At 39.7% G+C, this 15,922-nt stretch overlaps 1 protein-coding gene across 1 annotated transcript in view; it reads right to left on the bottom strand.

Moving 5' to 3' along the window:
- tanc1a (tetratricopeptide repeat, ankyrin repeat and coiled-coil containing 1a) overlaps positions 1 to 15,922 on the bottom strand; it is an 88,069-nt gene that overhangs the window by 50,679 nt on the left and 21,468 nt on the right. The window contains exons 3-4 of the mRNA XM_062997703.1: positions 13,377 to 13,601; positions 11,042 to 11,128 (exon numbers count right to left, since the gene is read on the bottom strand). Of these exons, the coding sequence (XP_062853773.1) occupies positions 11,042 to 11,128; positions 13,377 to 13,601 (312 nt within the window). The remainder of the gene's footprint in view (positions 1 to 11,041; positions 11,129 to 13,376; positions 13,602 to 15,922) is intronic.

Raw genomic sequence — 15,922 nt, 5'->3', positions numbered from 1 at the left:
AATGAACTGGCACTCTAGCCAGTGTATCTCAATTTTGCAGAAACACTTGCTTTAAATTAATATAATAATTTGTAATATATTAAAATGCATTTAATGATATTGAGATTAATAATGAGAACGTTTAAATGAGTAAATCAAATTATCCTACCTTGCATCCAGTGTTTATTATATAAGCCATACACCCACAGTGATTCTGAACAGAGTAAAGCTGTTAGTACATTTTCATTTTATTTATTTCATTTTCAACAGCCGCTTTATCCTGGTCAGGGTCACGGGAGGTCCGTTTCCACGGAGAAAAACTAGAGATAAGGCAGGGATACCTCGGACAGGGTGGCAATCTGTCACAAGGCTTCAGCCATCCCCCTTCAGTCATAGCCAAACTCGGATATGACAAACCCCCTGGCCACCCGAGTGTCCGAGATAAATAAATAAACAAATTGAAATATTATGAAAGTATAGCAGTGTTATGCCAGGAATATTTAGTACAGTAATATATTTAACCTTTACTGGACAGACCAAGTTAGCAATAATCGAAACACAAAGCACACTGTTTTGCACCAGCAGAAACAATCATTTTATTTTACTTTGCCAATGAGATTCAGATCTCTTTATAAGAACAAAAGATCTGACTGTTATCTAGAGTGACAGTACATAATAAAACTGCCATCCAGCCTAATGATGGTTACTGCACATCCCACAAACCATCAAAATAATAACAGCCCATGTGACTGGTGTTATAAAGAAATGCCTTAGGTTTAAAGACTGCTGCTTTCCCCCTTGTCACTGGTTTGGCACTTGTAGAAGCTTGACTGAATCTATAGTTAGTGCAGTTAGCTAAAAGCAACATTCAACCCAGACCTTCCTGTTCTTACATAAATGATGTCACATGCATTTGCATAAACTTTCACTTTATACTAAAACACAATTTCTTAGAAAATACACAAACAGGGTTATGTATTTGAAATCATTTCAAACTAAAGCTCTGTTCATTTTGTACAATGTGATAGAGCAATTCTGGACCATTACTAATGCTTACTGATAAAAGGTTCTTGAGTTGATATAATGCATGTTGTTTTAATACAGATGACCTCAAAAGCTTAACTATACTGAAATAAGAAATCTAGGACAATAAACAATGCATTATAAAAATAGTGTAGTGGCTGAATATTTTACATGGCACTGTGAATGGTGTAATGCCATGCCCTGGTTAATAAACTCAATTCAGATCATTCCACTACTTTCCATTATCTTTGGCAACTGAAATTAAGCCATACAGGCTGAGCCAGAGCCCACTGGACCAACGCTGATATTTTACAGCAACAAGTCAAACCTTTCTGCTAAAAGTGACAAGTAAATTACAGGCTTGTCAATCCAAGGTTTATTTTTATGTCTAATGGTAGAACCATTTGCAAAGAGGCAGGAAGTACAATCGCTGAGACGGTGAGAAAAGATTTATTGTTAATGAGGAATTTCAGAGGCTCTAACAGGCTTGTGATCAAGGAACATTGCTGTGTAAATCATTAGCACATATTACAAACCGAATCATCAAGAAAAGCAGAGGAAAATGCTGGTCATTGCTTCAAGCAAAATGACAGAATGTTGCCATAGAGATGTGTTCGTTCTGACTGAATGAAATCGATTAATGTGCATTATAGATTATTAAAATAAAAATCCCGTATTTAAAAACTATATTCTGTTGTTGTTGACAACATTCATGAATGCAACATTTAGCAGACACTTTTATTCAACACAAATTATAATTGTGACTAAATGCAGTGCAAGGAATTGATGTTTAGGGGCCTTGCTCTACGGCCCAACATTGGCAACTTACATTTACATTTTCGACATTTAGAAGATGCTTTTTATCCAAAGCGACTTACAGTCTAAGCAACTGAGGGTTAAGCACCATGCTCAAGGGCCCAACAGTGGCAACCTGGCAGTGGTGGGGTTTGAACCAGGAACCCTCTGCTTACTAGTCCAGTACCTTAACCGCTAGGCTACAACTGCCCTTGCCAGCAGGCCAAGGCCAAGACAGGGCCAAGACCCATTCCAACCAAGAAGTGCAACCCTATTCTAGTCAGAATCAGAATCAGGCTTTATTGGTCAATTATACAACAGTTAGTTCCGACCTTACAATCTGATTGGTTGAGAAGCGTTCTAACTGTGCTGATATTCGTGATAACAGCACGGTCTTTTCACACCATAACTGTATTACTCCGCTGACGCGTTGCCATTAACGACAAGCATCATGCACTTAAACGCGCACGTAGCGACACAGCCTTTTTTCCGAACGCGTTTTAAATCCGTTATCTGATACACAATCTAGTGCACTGTGTAGGGAACATAAATCAATTGTCTAATTCACTATCTAGTGCACTATGTAGGGAACATACATCTGTGATCTGATACACAATCTAGTGCACTATGTAGGGAACATTAATGTATTTGTAACGCGAACAGTTAGCTTAATAGCCCAGTTAGCAGCTCATAAAAGTTCTGTTATCACCCATAATCCTTTGGTGTGTGCAAGAGGTTTTTTATTTCTTTTTTTTTTCCTTCGGAGGTTCTCGCCCTCTTCTTCTTGTTCTTACCTTCCTGAAATGAGTTTTTGCAACTTGGGATGTCTGTTTTGTAGTGTTAAACTTTATATTCGTTGTGGAACTACTTTTTTGGCGGAAGGTATTGTCAATATTAAAGCATATTTATTATGAAATTCAGGACTTCTTCGATTTATATTCTTTCTTTATTTTGTAAAAACTGTTGTATAAAAGCAATAGAACACTTGCGGTCGTGTGTTATCGCGAATAACATCACGGCTGTGATTCGGTCGCAGGCACGAGCTGAACAAGCGCATGTGCAATTTACATTGTGGGTTAAAAGGTGCAGTGTTTCTTTTGAGCAATACAGAGAAATATATAAAAAGTAAATGAAAAGTAAATGTGAAAGAGCAGTGTATGCAATGTTGTGTGTCATTATATACATTAAATATGTCATTTGTAGATGTACAAGTGTCCTTTGGAATAACAGCTGTGTGCATTCAGTAGTGCTCATGGTTTGGTTGAAAGGTTCCTCCAAGGTTGCTCTAATTTGAAACAGTTTCATTTTCATGTTTTACCAACACCTGACACATCCTGGTTAGGGTCACAGGGTCTGGAATCACTGGCAATCCATCTCTCTCTCAGATACAGCCACTAATGTCTGTATGTAGACACCCAACCGGCCAATAGCTTCACTGGGGAATTCAAACCCTGGATGTGAGCGGTAGTGGGTTAGAGTATTGTTATCATTGTTGTGATAAGTTTATAAAGAACCACTAAAGCAATGCAGTGGTCATTCATAACATACCAAATCACCTGCTATTTATAGTAAGATAACATGAGAGCAGAACTAATTGTCTGCCATTTAGTTTCAGTGAACCTTTCCTTACATTACAAGCCTGAATTTAAAGGAAGTCCATTTTGTTTAGAGAAGCAGTAAATTGACACTAATAACATCACAGCAGTGTTTTCCCTCAATTCAGGAAACTTTCTATTAAGAAAAAAAAGTCATTTTCAGCAAACATGGCAGATCATTACATAGCGGTTTACACTTGAATTAACTTACTTCAAATGTGATTCAGAGGTCAGGGTTACTGTGCCACACAAAACAGACTGATTAAAGAGCTTTCAGTAGCTGAAACCATATAAATCGGCTCATGTTCTCCTAAACAGCTTTCACACTTTTGGTTTTGGTTATATACTGTAGCCCAATTTCTAGCTGAATACTGAATGCCTTACATAAACAGTAGCCTAGTAATGACTGCTCAAGACACAATAATTAGACACAGGCTTTTGATTAGTTTAGACAAAGGTGCAGAGCTTGGGGGTTCTTGGTCATAGAAACTCGTGGTGATCAGGGATGTTGGGTTGCTGTCGTTCTGCCTCTCTTGTCCGATCACTTAGGTTTGGGTAGGAGAGGTGGACGCTGATGTCCTATGAGAGCCTTCATGACCTTGTTACCTGCTCGCTCTCCCTTTTAGTTATGCTGTAATAATTAGGGCTGCCGGAGTCTAAAACTCTCTGTAAAACTGTTTTACTCAACTAGCATTGTACATTATTAACTACATTCTATATTGTTTTACCCCGAGGGCATTCTGATGGAAACCTGTTCACCCACCGAGGTTAAGGATTAAAGTCGAGACTGCAGTGCCAACGATGCTGCTCCTGCCGGATGTGACGGGTCTGGAGTAATTGCACCAAGAATGACAAGAACTCACTATTGAAGACTAGACCGAATAATTTTTATTATTTATTTATTTATTTATTTATTTATTGCCAGTTATAACTTTTAGTTCATTTAATTCTGTGTTTGTATGATTTGTGTAAATCCTATTTATTTAAAGTATCCTCCAGACCACCCAAGAAGGATGGGCCCTGCTGAGTCTGGTTCCTCTCAAGGTTTCTTCCTGTAATTTTCAGGGAGTTTTTCCTTGCAACAGTCGCCCTCGGCTTGCTCAACAGGGGTTTTTGTATCTGTTGGTCCTGGATTTTGTAAATTTGCCTTGAGACAATGTCTATTGTAAAAAGCGCTATATAAATAAAGTTGACTTGACAATAAGCCCTTTTAAGACGGGTGGTTTAACACATTAGCACATTGAAGTGAGAAAGCCTAAAGATGAACAGAACAGAAAAGCAACATCTGTGTCACAGGGTTGTTTAACCCTGCACCTGCCATGTTAATAATAAGAACCCAATCTCAAAAGGCTTCACCAAGTCAGAAATGAGCAGAAACAAATAAGAAAAATAAATTAACAAAGTGATACAACTTGAGAAATAAACCAAACAAAACAACCAAATCATAAGCCGCAGCCTGAAACGAGACTTGCGAAGAGCAAAGACTTCTCTGGAGCAGGAACGCTGCATTCTACGTGATCGCCAGAAGACAGAAAACACAGGCTTAACCTTGGAGAGAAAACCACGGTGCAGCTCTGCTTGCTACTCAAATCCACTATCGAGTTATAATCCAAATGCTCACCAGAAAACCAGAGCAACTTAGCAAATTGTACATTCATCTTTACTCATCTTCAGTAACTGCTTTCTCTGTATCAGGGTCTGGGTGGAACTGTAGCTTTCCCAGAGACACAGGAATAGAGCACCAACTTGTCTCTGAGAAGCACACACAATTATTTTATTAATCTGTTCACACGTTTTGGAGCAGCCATTCCACAATTGGCATATTTATGGGTGGTGGAAGGAAGTAGAAACAGTAGAAAGTAGAAAGACGCCTTACAGATGCAAAGCTGGAATCTCATCCTTTTATGATGAGCACTTTCCTCAGATGTTGATAATAATGAAGAAAAAGGTACATGACATGACATGGTATAATTGATTTAAAAGCAACTGTCCAAAATCAACATTGGCTGGAGCTTTAAAGAAAATGTAGATGGATAAGAGCCTGTATGTGCACAGTAGTAGCAAACCTTGACTCTTAAATCCTAGCTCCCATGCCCCCCATAAACCCCCTCCCCCCAGATCTGGTTAAAAATGACAGACACTCCCACACAGCTCTGTAGACAGATATTATTGCAGTGAAGACAGAGAGCAAATCTCATCATAAAGTTAGCGATAACAAAGAGGAACAATATGATCAGTGTTTATTAGTATGTGTGTTGTGTAATTGTGTGCATGTGATTGTGTGAGTGTGGTCGTTTATTTGCACAGCTGTATCCCTAAGGATTTCTAAGACATTTCAAAGATCTACTTAATTATTATGAAGCATCTTCTTTGTTTCCCTGAAGCACACCAAAACAAGCTGGACTGTGTAGTGCATTAGTCAAGTAAGCACATTTGAATGTAAGAAAAGGACCACTGACAGAAAAAGAGGATCATATCAGTAAACAGTTAAAGGGCATTGATATGGCTTATGGCCATATGAACCCTTATAAAAGGCGTAGCGAATAGTCTCTATAGTGAGTGTCACACAGCAATAAGGTACTAAGATAAATAAAAAATAAAAAAATAGACGTCCAGGTGGCACAGTGGGATATTCCGCTAGGACAGCAGCGCAGAGATTCTGGTTTGAATCTCGGCTCTGCTACCGGTCGGCCGGGCACCATCTAGCAGGCACAATTTGCAGCGCCTGCAGCAGACACAAATTGGCTAGCGTGTCTGCTGGGTGGGGAAATAACCGGACTAAGTGGGTGGGATCTTTAAATGCTGTGAAAGGACCCTGATTAGCAGATAGATCCTTTTGTCTGTGCAGAAGTACGGGCGTTAAGAAGAGGTCCACTAGGACTGCGCATGCGTCAGAGGGCACGTGAGCAGCAATATATCCTCCTCTAATGCAATCATGGATCCACAGCAGCGGAGGACAAAATGACTACACTAAATCAGGAAAAAAAGGGAGAAAATAAAAATGCATAAATAAATAGAAAAAAACAATAAAATCTCTCATTAACAAAAGTATTCAGACCCTTCATTCAGACCCATTCAGTAGTCACTGTGGCATCAATTACAGCTGCAAATATGCTTAGATACATCTCCACAAACCTTTAGGCAGTTTATCCTATGCTTCACACCAGGTCTTCTCAAGCTCCCACTGAATGGCAAGTGTATGTGTTGCCATCGTTAGGTGTCTACACAGATTGATGGGGTTTCAGTTTGGGCTTTGGCTGGGTCATTCAAGGACATTCACTTGCCCTGAAGCCATCCCAGTGTTGTGTGCAAGTTCACACAGGGGGTCTTGTCTGAAAACCTAGTCAGCTGCCTTGCTTCCTACAGCCTACCTAAGCATCTGCCAAAGTAGAGAGCATTCTAATAAGACATCGACTTATAAGGCAGATTAATGTCACTGACATTAAGTCACTTCTCAAAATCCACCTGTTTAGAGCTGCATTTAACTTATTTTTACATTTTTTTGTTCTTTTTGATTATGTTTTAGTGCTGTTTGTTTTTCTACTCTCCCCCACTTCTATCTTTACCTCTCATATTCTTGCTTATATGTTCTGATGAAATGTCTTAATGCTGTTTTCTCTTCTTCCTCCTAGTATGTTTTAATTATTATCTTGATGCTGATTAATGTGGTGTGTGAATTTTGTACTACGATTTGTATGGTTTGTGTTGTTTTTATGATTATTTGCTTTTTACGAAAATGTAAAGTGTCTTTGAGCATCCTGGAAAGCGCTATATAAATAAAATGTATTATTATTATTATATTATAAATTATTTAGACACACAACAGACAGCGATTACGGAGATTACATCACCACAATTTTCGCTAACTTAGCTGACACAGTTAGCTTCAGGCCATTCAAACTAATGGGCTGAGGTGGCACAGCCCGCTAACATGCCAGTTAACATCTACCTCAGTGTACTGAAAACAGATGAATTGTCACTGACAAGCCAAATGTACAAATAAATGACACACTTATACAAATAAAAAAATCAGTGAGAATTTATTTACATTTGAAAAGAACGTTTGTTGCTCTGCATTTGTTCGCCATGTTTGTAATTTTTTGTGAGCAACATCTTGCTGCACTGAATGCTGGGATTGCCTTCCCTGCTAAGAAAGCATTGGATGCCCCCTCGTCATTCAGTCATTGTATAGCTTAGAAATAAGGCACCGTGGTAGACAGCATTTTAGATATCTAAGAATTTAGACAGTGTGTTGGGATTTTAGAGATATATGCTGCCATTAAGGCGGTGTCTTTTCCCCAGAAGTTTGTGGTAATTTCAGCAAAACGGTGCCAGGCCTCATTCTGCACATGCTACACCAGCGTGACTTTGTAGAGACATAGAGCATGTGCTTAACTAACTTGTCAGCAGTCCAGATCTGTCTCCTACTGAAAATGTATAACACATCGTGAAGAAGACAATCAGACAGCTGATTTTGTCAGTTAACCCTTGTGTGGCGTTCATAGTTTTGTTACTCGGCCAATGCTTGCGGGTCTGGTGGACCCACCGCATTATTGTGTTTTTAAATCAATACAGCCATAACATTTAACATACAAAATATCAGATGTTTACTTTAAGATGTTTACAAGCAATAAAGACAGCATATTTGGTTAACATTTACTATTTACCTATGTTGGATCATATTTATAAATAACAGTGCCATCCGTTGTGATAAAATATAAAAAATGGAAAAAATCTAAATCAAAATATGGCTGAAAAAGTGTGTTTACTTTGAACAAATCGAAATGAAACAACCTTGTAAATGTAAATGTAAGTGTAAATGTAAGTGTAAATGTAAAACATTTGTCAGTCTAAGAAGCACCAGCCTGAACAGATACAGTATCTGTATCAGTCTACACATCTGTCCCATTGAACACAGTCTATTCATGCCAGCCTATACAACACATAAGAGTCAGCTTTACTGTGTGTGTGTGTTGCATACATTCATTTGATGCATGTAAGCTGTGTCTGTCTGTATCTCTGTCTGTGTCTCTGTCTGTCTGTCTGTCTCTCTCTGACTGCCTGCCTTCCGGTCTGTCTGTGCCTGTCTGTTTATTTTTCTGTCTGTCTGTTTCTCTCTCTGTCTCTCTGCCTGTCTCTCTGTTTCTCTCTGTCTGAGTATTCAAGCACTGTCTATCTTCTTTTTATTTAAGACAAGCAGCAAGGCTCTTCTCTGTACTAGCACCCAGGTGGTGGAATAAACCTTCCCCGTCTGTACAGCTGTGTATCTTGCTTTTCTTAAGTTCTGACTGAAAACCCAACTTTTCACTATCTTAAAAACACATCTTAACTTCACAGCAGATTTAAGCCTACAGTGTATCACAAAAGTGAGTACACCCCTCACATTTCTGCAGATATTTAAGTATATCTTTTTATGGGACAACACTGACAAAATGACACTTTGACACAATGAAAAGTAGTCTGTGTGCAGCTTATATAACAGTGTAAATTTATTCTTCCCTCAAAATAACTCAATATACAGCCATTAATGTCTAAACCACCGGCAACAAAAGTGAGTACACCCCTAAGAGACTACACCCCTAAATGTCCAAATTGAGCACTGCTTGTCATTTTCCCTCCAAAATGTCATGTGATTTGTTAGTGTTACTAGGTCTCAGGTGTGCATAGGGAGCAGGTGTGTTCAATTTAGTAGTACAGCTCTCACACTCTCTCATACTGGTCACTGAAAGTTCCAACATGGCACCTCATGGCAAAGAACTCTCTGAGGATCTTAAAAGACGAATTGTTGCGCTACATGAAGATGGCCAAGGCTACAAGAAGATTGCCAACACCCTGAAACTGAGCTGCAGCACAGTGGCCAAGATCATCCAGCGTTTTAAAAGAGCAGGGTCCACTCAGAACAGACCTCGCGTTGGTCGTCCAAAGAAGCTGAGTGCACGTGCTCAGCGTCACATCCAACTGCTGTCTTTGAAAGATAGGCGCAGGAGTGCTGTCAGCATTGCTGCAGAGATTGAAAAGGTGGGGGGTCAGCCTGTCAGTGCTCAGACCATACGCCGCACACTACATCAAATTGGTCTGCATGGCTGTCACCCCAGAAGGAAGCCTCTTCTGAAGTCTCTACACAAGAAAGCCCGCAAACAGTTTGCTGAAGACATGTCAACAAAGGACATGGATTACTGGAACCATGTCCTATGGTCTGATGAGACCAAGATTAATTTGTTTGGTTCAGATGGTCTCAAGCATGTGTGGCGGCAATCAGGTGAGGAGTACAAAGATAAGTGTGTCATGCCTACAGTCAAGCATGGTGGTGGGAATGCCATGGTCTGGGGCTGCATGAGTGCAGCAGGTGTTGAGGAGTTACATTTCATTGAGGGACACATGAACTCCAATATGTACTGTGAAATACTGAAGCAGAGCATGATCCCCTCCCTCCGGAAACTGGGTCGCAGGGCAGTGTTCCAGCATGATAATGACCCCAAACACACCTCTAAGACGACCACTGCTTTATTGAAGAGGCTGAGCGTAAAGGTGATGGACTGGCCAAGCATGTCTCCAGACCTAAACCCAATAGAACATCTTTGGGGCATCCTCAAGCGGAAGGTGGAGGAGCGCAAAGTCTTGAATATCCGCCAGCTCCGTGATGTCGTCATGGAGGAGTGGAAAAGCATTCCAGTGGCAACCTGTGAAGCTCTGGTAAACTCCATGCCCAGGAGAGTTAAGGCAGTTTTGGGAAATAATGGTGGCCACACAAAATATTGACACTTCAGGAACTTTCACTAAGGGGTGTACTCACTTTTGTTGCCGGTGGTTTAGACATTAATGGCTGTATATTGAGTTATTTTGAGGGAAGAATAAATTTACACTGTTATATAAGCTGCACACAGACTACTTTTCATTGTGTCAAAGTGTCATTTTGTCAGTGTTGTCCCATGAAAAGATATACTTAAATATCTGCAGAAATGTGAGGGGTGTACTCACTTTTGTGATACACTGTATATACATTTATTTATTATATCAATTTATAAATTGACTAAATATTACGTTTAGCCCTAGTAACAAAATACCAACTCCTCAAATGCCTCTTTTAAAAAAACTTTTAAAGATGTAAAATAACATTAAGACTTTATTGCTATGTCTGTGGAGGTGGCCTAGGCACCACAATGGATTGACTTCCTGTAAAGGGTGTGTTACAGGATTAGGCCCAGTGATTCTGGGAAAGCCGAAATACACCTGACCCGAATAAAGAGGTGAATGAAATGAAATATAAAATGTTCTGCAACCAGAATACATGGAGGTACAAAGCAACCAGAATACATGGAGGTAACCCACATGAGCACACAGAGAACATGTGAAACTTCTGAAAGAAGTCAATACAAATTGACTTTTTATGTAGGCTGAGCAAAGTCATCAACAAGGTTTTCTCTAAAGTGTCTAACAATCAAATACCACACCCTCTGAGACATCAGCATCCCTCTGTACAGAATACTAACTCTGTAGGCAGTAACCTAAAAACGGCAAACTTACCACAATTACACAAACAAAAAACAAACACAGAAGCAGAGATACATTCTAATTTAATCACAAATATGATTGTTAAAAAGAGGAAATGGTCCACTCTATCATAAGAAAAGTGTTAGATGAAGACTCACCGTTGTGCTCCTTTCTCCTCAGGCTCCAGCTGAGTGCATCCAGAGGAACGTGAGGACTGTCGACATACTTAGGCTTTCTGACAGAACCTGCAAAAGCACAGATACACATACAGAATAACTGGAGAGGGCAGAGAAGAAGAGGACAGATGAGAGGAGAAAGGGAGGAGTTTAGAAAGATAGAGAGCAAAAGAGAGAGAGAGAGGCAAAGCGGCAGCTTGCTGGGCTAAGTCTTTCCAGATGGGATTTAAAGGTGGGTGATCAAAATCTCTGGACAATGTGGGTGCATGAAAGTGTGTGTGTGTAAGAACTTTCCTTTATGCTCACAAGTGGTTGTTCTGTGCTTACGAGCAGATTTCAGTTTGTTTGAGGCAACTATGATCATGTGGCTGTAATTAATGTAAGCACTCTAAATAGTTCCTCATGCTGGCGTTGTCCTTTTCCCAACCTCTCATGCATTTCTTCAACTCACACTGCCGGCTGATCCAACCTATTCATCAGCATTTATGTGTATTGTATACTTCATAACTAGTCTCTTCAAAGTCAGAATGTCTTTGAAGCATAAACATACACATACGCCTGTAAAAACAATTCACAGTATATCAGGAGAGCTGGAATGTCTTCTTCTTTTTAGAAGAAGAAGAAAAAAAGCACTTGTTATCACAGTTTTAGACAAGTGAACAATCTGACAGCCCCACATTAGTCTTTTGCTGTACGTAAGAAGTCTGTAGTGCCACCTGTAAAAACCACAAAGTACAGACAATACTAGATTTGCTTTAAGCCTGGCTTAGGCTGTTGAAAGCTTTCTAAAAACCTTTAGTTGTGTCATAATAAATGCAGGCATCTCAGGCAGCAGTAAATGTCACAGTGCTTAAAAATAGCAGCACAGTTTGACTTTGGCTGGGCGATATAGCCAAAATTCTGAATGGCAGCATAAGCTGTTTTGTGTATTTATTCATTAACCACTTTATTTGTGGTCAGGGTTATGGCAGATCTGGGAACACTGGGCGCAAGATTTAAACCCGGATGTCTGCGGTAATGGGCTAGAATAATAGACCGCTGTGCCACACAAGCATTTTTTGAAATGTGGTACAGCCACATTTATGTTTAGCTCATCACTGTTTATCAGTCCAGAGTCTATGTTGTCACACAGTGCATTCAGAAAGTATTCAGACCCCTTGACATTTTATAGAATTGTGTTTCATTTTGAACGGATATAATTGCCATTTTTATTCATCAAGCTACATTCAATCACCCATAATGACCAAGTAAAAAGATTTTTTTTTTAAATAATTAAAAATCTAACTGAAATCTCTTACAAAAGTATTCAGACCCTTTGCTGTGACACTCCAAATTGAGGTCAGGTGCATCCTGTTTGTTATTATTCTATGATGTTAACCTTCTTAGAACTTCCCTGTTGCAATTTAAACTGAATGGACCTTGTCTGGCAGGGCACAAACCTGGGTCTATAAGGGCCCACAATTTACACTGCATTGTTAGAACAAAAACCAGGGCACTTGAGTGGCACATTGGTAAAACCCTCTAGTACACCAGAGATGACATCCTGAACTGGTAAAATTGAATCTTGGCTCTGCTAGTGACAGGCTGGTTGCCTATACGGACAGTGACAAGCTGTCTTAGGGGTGGCACTGCTGAAGGAGACTCCTCATATCTGCTGCAGTAAAGACCTCTGCTGGCTGGTCAAAGGTGTCTGAACAGAGACAAGGGATACTGGAGATTGGTCCATTACTCCTTATGTGCGATACGAATCTCCATATAACCTTGCCTCATGCAGGTAGAAAGAAATGGCGGGCTGCAGCACACGTTCTCTCCTCGGTCAGGAGTGGAGGTCAGCAGCAGTAAAAGTAGAAAAATGTGATTAGGTAATTAAATACAAATAGATTGGCAAAAGTGGAAAAATGTGAAAAAGAAATTAAATCATAGTGCACTAGATAAACTGGCAAAGTTATACTTTGTGCATAGTAGAACAAAACAAAAGCACTAAAACTGAAGAAAGTGCTGGAAGTAACTATTTATCTATTTGTTTAATTACTGATGATTTTTAAGAATCTAATCTAATCTAATATATGACTTATATAAAAACTATTAGTATGGACAGGCTGAAACACTAAGAAAAGATGAAGTTATAAGTATGCCCAACAGGTGGCACTCTACACCTGTGTATCCTCACGGAGCGCAAATGAGCACTTGGTTCTCAAAATAATGAAATCTTTTACTGGTCATGTGAAGTTCCAAACTATGTTTTAAAATAGGAAGTAAACATAAAAGCTGCTTTTCTTTCTAGCAGGGGACAAAATGAATGTAATTTGTAAAGTACCTGTGGACTTGGTGCTGGGTCTAAACGGCAGCATGTAGGGTTGTCGTAGGGGTAGCATGGGAGAGGACGGGAGGGAAAGAGACACTCCTCTTGTCAAACCCACTCTTAACACATCTTCTGTGGGATATGGCTGCACTGGCAGAGGGCCGCTGTCCATTACCCCTGGGTCTGTAGATCTTCCTTGCAAGGCTTTTTGGGGGAGGCGGGGGCTAAAGGCCTCATCACCTTAAGGAAAATTGATATAGAAAAGAAAGACAGATCATGAGAGAGAGAAAGCAAATGATGAACATGACTAAGTGAAAGATTTATTGGCCTGTTCATACTATAGTAACAGGAAGCAGAAAGTAGGGTGAAAAGGCAGCACAAAGCATGACAAACTTGAGGAACAAGGTTCCCCAAGTTTGGGGAAATTGGGGAAATGATATCAAAAAGTAAACACAGGAACATTATCATTGATATGAACAAACCCGGACAGCACAGTGGCTTGGTAGGTAGCACTGTCACCTGACGGCAAGAAGGTTCTGGGTTCGATTTTAGTGTGGAGTTTGCATGTTATCTTCATGTCTGCGTGGGTTTGGGGTTACTTCGGTTTCCTCCCACAGTCCAAGGACACGCAGTAAGGTTAACTGGAGCTACTACATTGCACTGGGTGTAACTGTGTGTGTTTGCCCTGTGATAGAGTGGTGACCTGTCCAGGGTGTTTCCTACCTCTCGTTCAGTGAATTGCACCCACCATGACACTGACCAAGATAAAGTGGTGGTTAAACAGACAATGAATGGATGAATGAACAAACTGACAAATTGATTAACTACAAAACATCTAAATCATACATCTAGACAAACAGCCAGACAGTTTACATGATTAAAAATAGACATTACATGCTACAGTGTATAGAACTGCAACATTATGAAATGTTATATTTAGGGATGTAGAGCAACTGGTTAGTCAACAACTGACAAGAATTTATTGAATACTATAATCTCCAACAGTTAGACTGGGCAGTGATAGTTCAGTCATTAAGTTATTGAACTAGTAACCGGAAGGTTGTTGGTTGAAGCTCCACATCTGGTTACCATTGTTGGGCCCTTAAGCAAGGCCCTTAATCATCGATTACACTGGACAACAATTTTTTGCCAAAGTTCTGTTACCTTGAATTTTTTTGGTGATTGTGACAGACCCATTTGATCTGAACACAAATGTAGTTTCTGATTGTCTGTATCACATAGACATTTTGAGAAACATGAGATTAACTTTACTGATTATAACACATTTAAATCTTATACGTGTCATTAGTTCAACTGAGATAAAAGTGTTTTGCTGCTGATTTTCGTTTCTACTCAACATCTGGTGCATCTCGTATTAGTGTCCAGCAATAGTCAGCCAGCACTGACGGATTCCAGTGGCCTTGGTAACATTTTTCCATTGTGGCAATGTCTTGGTGAAAGCATTCGCCATGCTCATCACTTACTGCACCAAGATTAGGGAAGAAATGCAGGAAATGAATTTTCAGTGACGTTGCACTTCATCACTTTGTAAGCTTGAAGAAGGTTGTCACCCAGCTTGATGAAGTTTGGCGCTCGATAGTTGCAAAAAAAGAATTTTTCAACAACATCCTGGAATGATTTCCAAGTGATTTTCTCAGGTCTCACCACCAGCTCTTTGAACTGATCATTCATGATGTGTCGCATTTGTGGACCAACAGAAATGCCTTCACTAATCATGGTATCAGTTATTCTTGCGAACTCTTCTTGCTTTTTATTTGTTCGTTGCCTTTATAAAATCTTTCATCAGCCCGAGTTTTAAGTGAAGTGAATATCTTTTTTTTTTGGGTCCACAAGTGGTTTATGTGCAATATTGTTCTGCCCTGGGGTCAAATTCTGATGAATTGGCCAGTTATTTTTAGTGTAATATGATTCTTCTTATGACTGTCCCAATTGCAAATGAAGCAGCAATACTTGGTATATCTGAGCTGCAATCCAAGAAGCAGTGCCACTCTAAATCTCCAGCTGTTTCAGTTGTAGTTGCTGTACTTGATGTGTTTCAACAACAGTTCCATGTTCTGGTATGTTTCCTTCATGTGTAAAGCATACCAACAGGTACTGAAGGATAGACATTGTCACTGTATAACAAGACAGCCTTGAGGCATGAATCAATAAAATGGTACGTGATAGGAAAAATTTGAGGTGATTTTTGTTATCAGCAGCTCAAAATACCTAAGACACACCCAAGTGTTCAAGAAACAAAATCTCTGTTGACCAGTGTTACTTGATTTGTATACGTAAGTCCAATTGTACATTGCTTTAAAATAAAGTGTCTGCTAAATGTCATAAATGTAAATGTAAGAGCATTGCTACAGGTCTGTCAACACACAAGCGATACAGAGAGTTTAGACTGGTGATTTGTTAGTCACCCTCACCCAGCCTCAGTGTGCATGTGCCATTACATAATTATTAAGAAAAACAGCTCTGCACTTGTAATCGGAGCACAAAATAACTTTTTCTTTGCATGTGTATTGTTTAAATCATGAAAGCTGGAACTATTAAGC

Source organism: Trichomycterus rosablanca, chromosome 6, assembly GCF_030014385.1.
Source record: "Trichomycterus rosablanca isolate fTriRos1 chromosome 6, fTriRos1.hap1, whole genome shotgun sequence".
Lineage (NCBI taxonomy): Eukaryota > Metazoa > Chordata > Actinopteri > Siluriformes > Trichomycteridae > Trichomycterus > Trichomycterus rosablanca.
The sequence above is the reverse complement of the archived record's forward strand: the minus strand, read 5'-3'. Positions and strand labels throughout refer to the sequence as shown.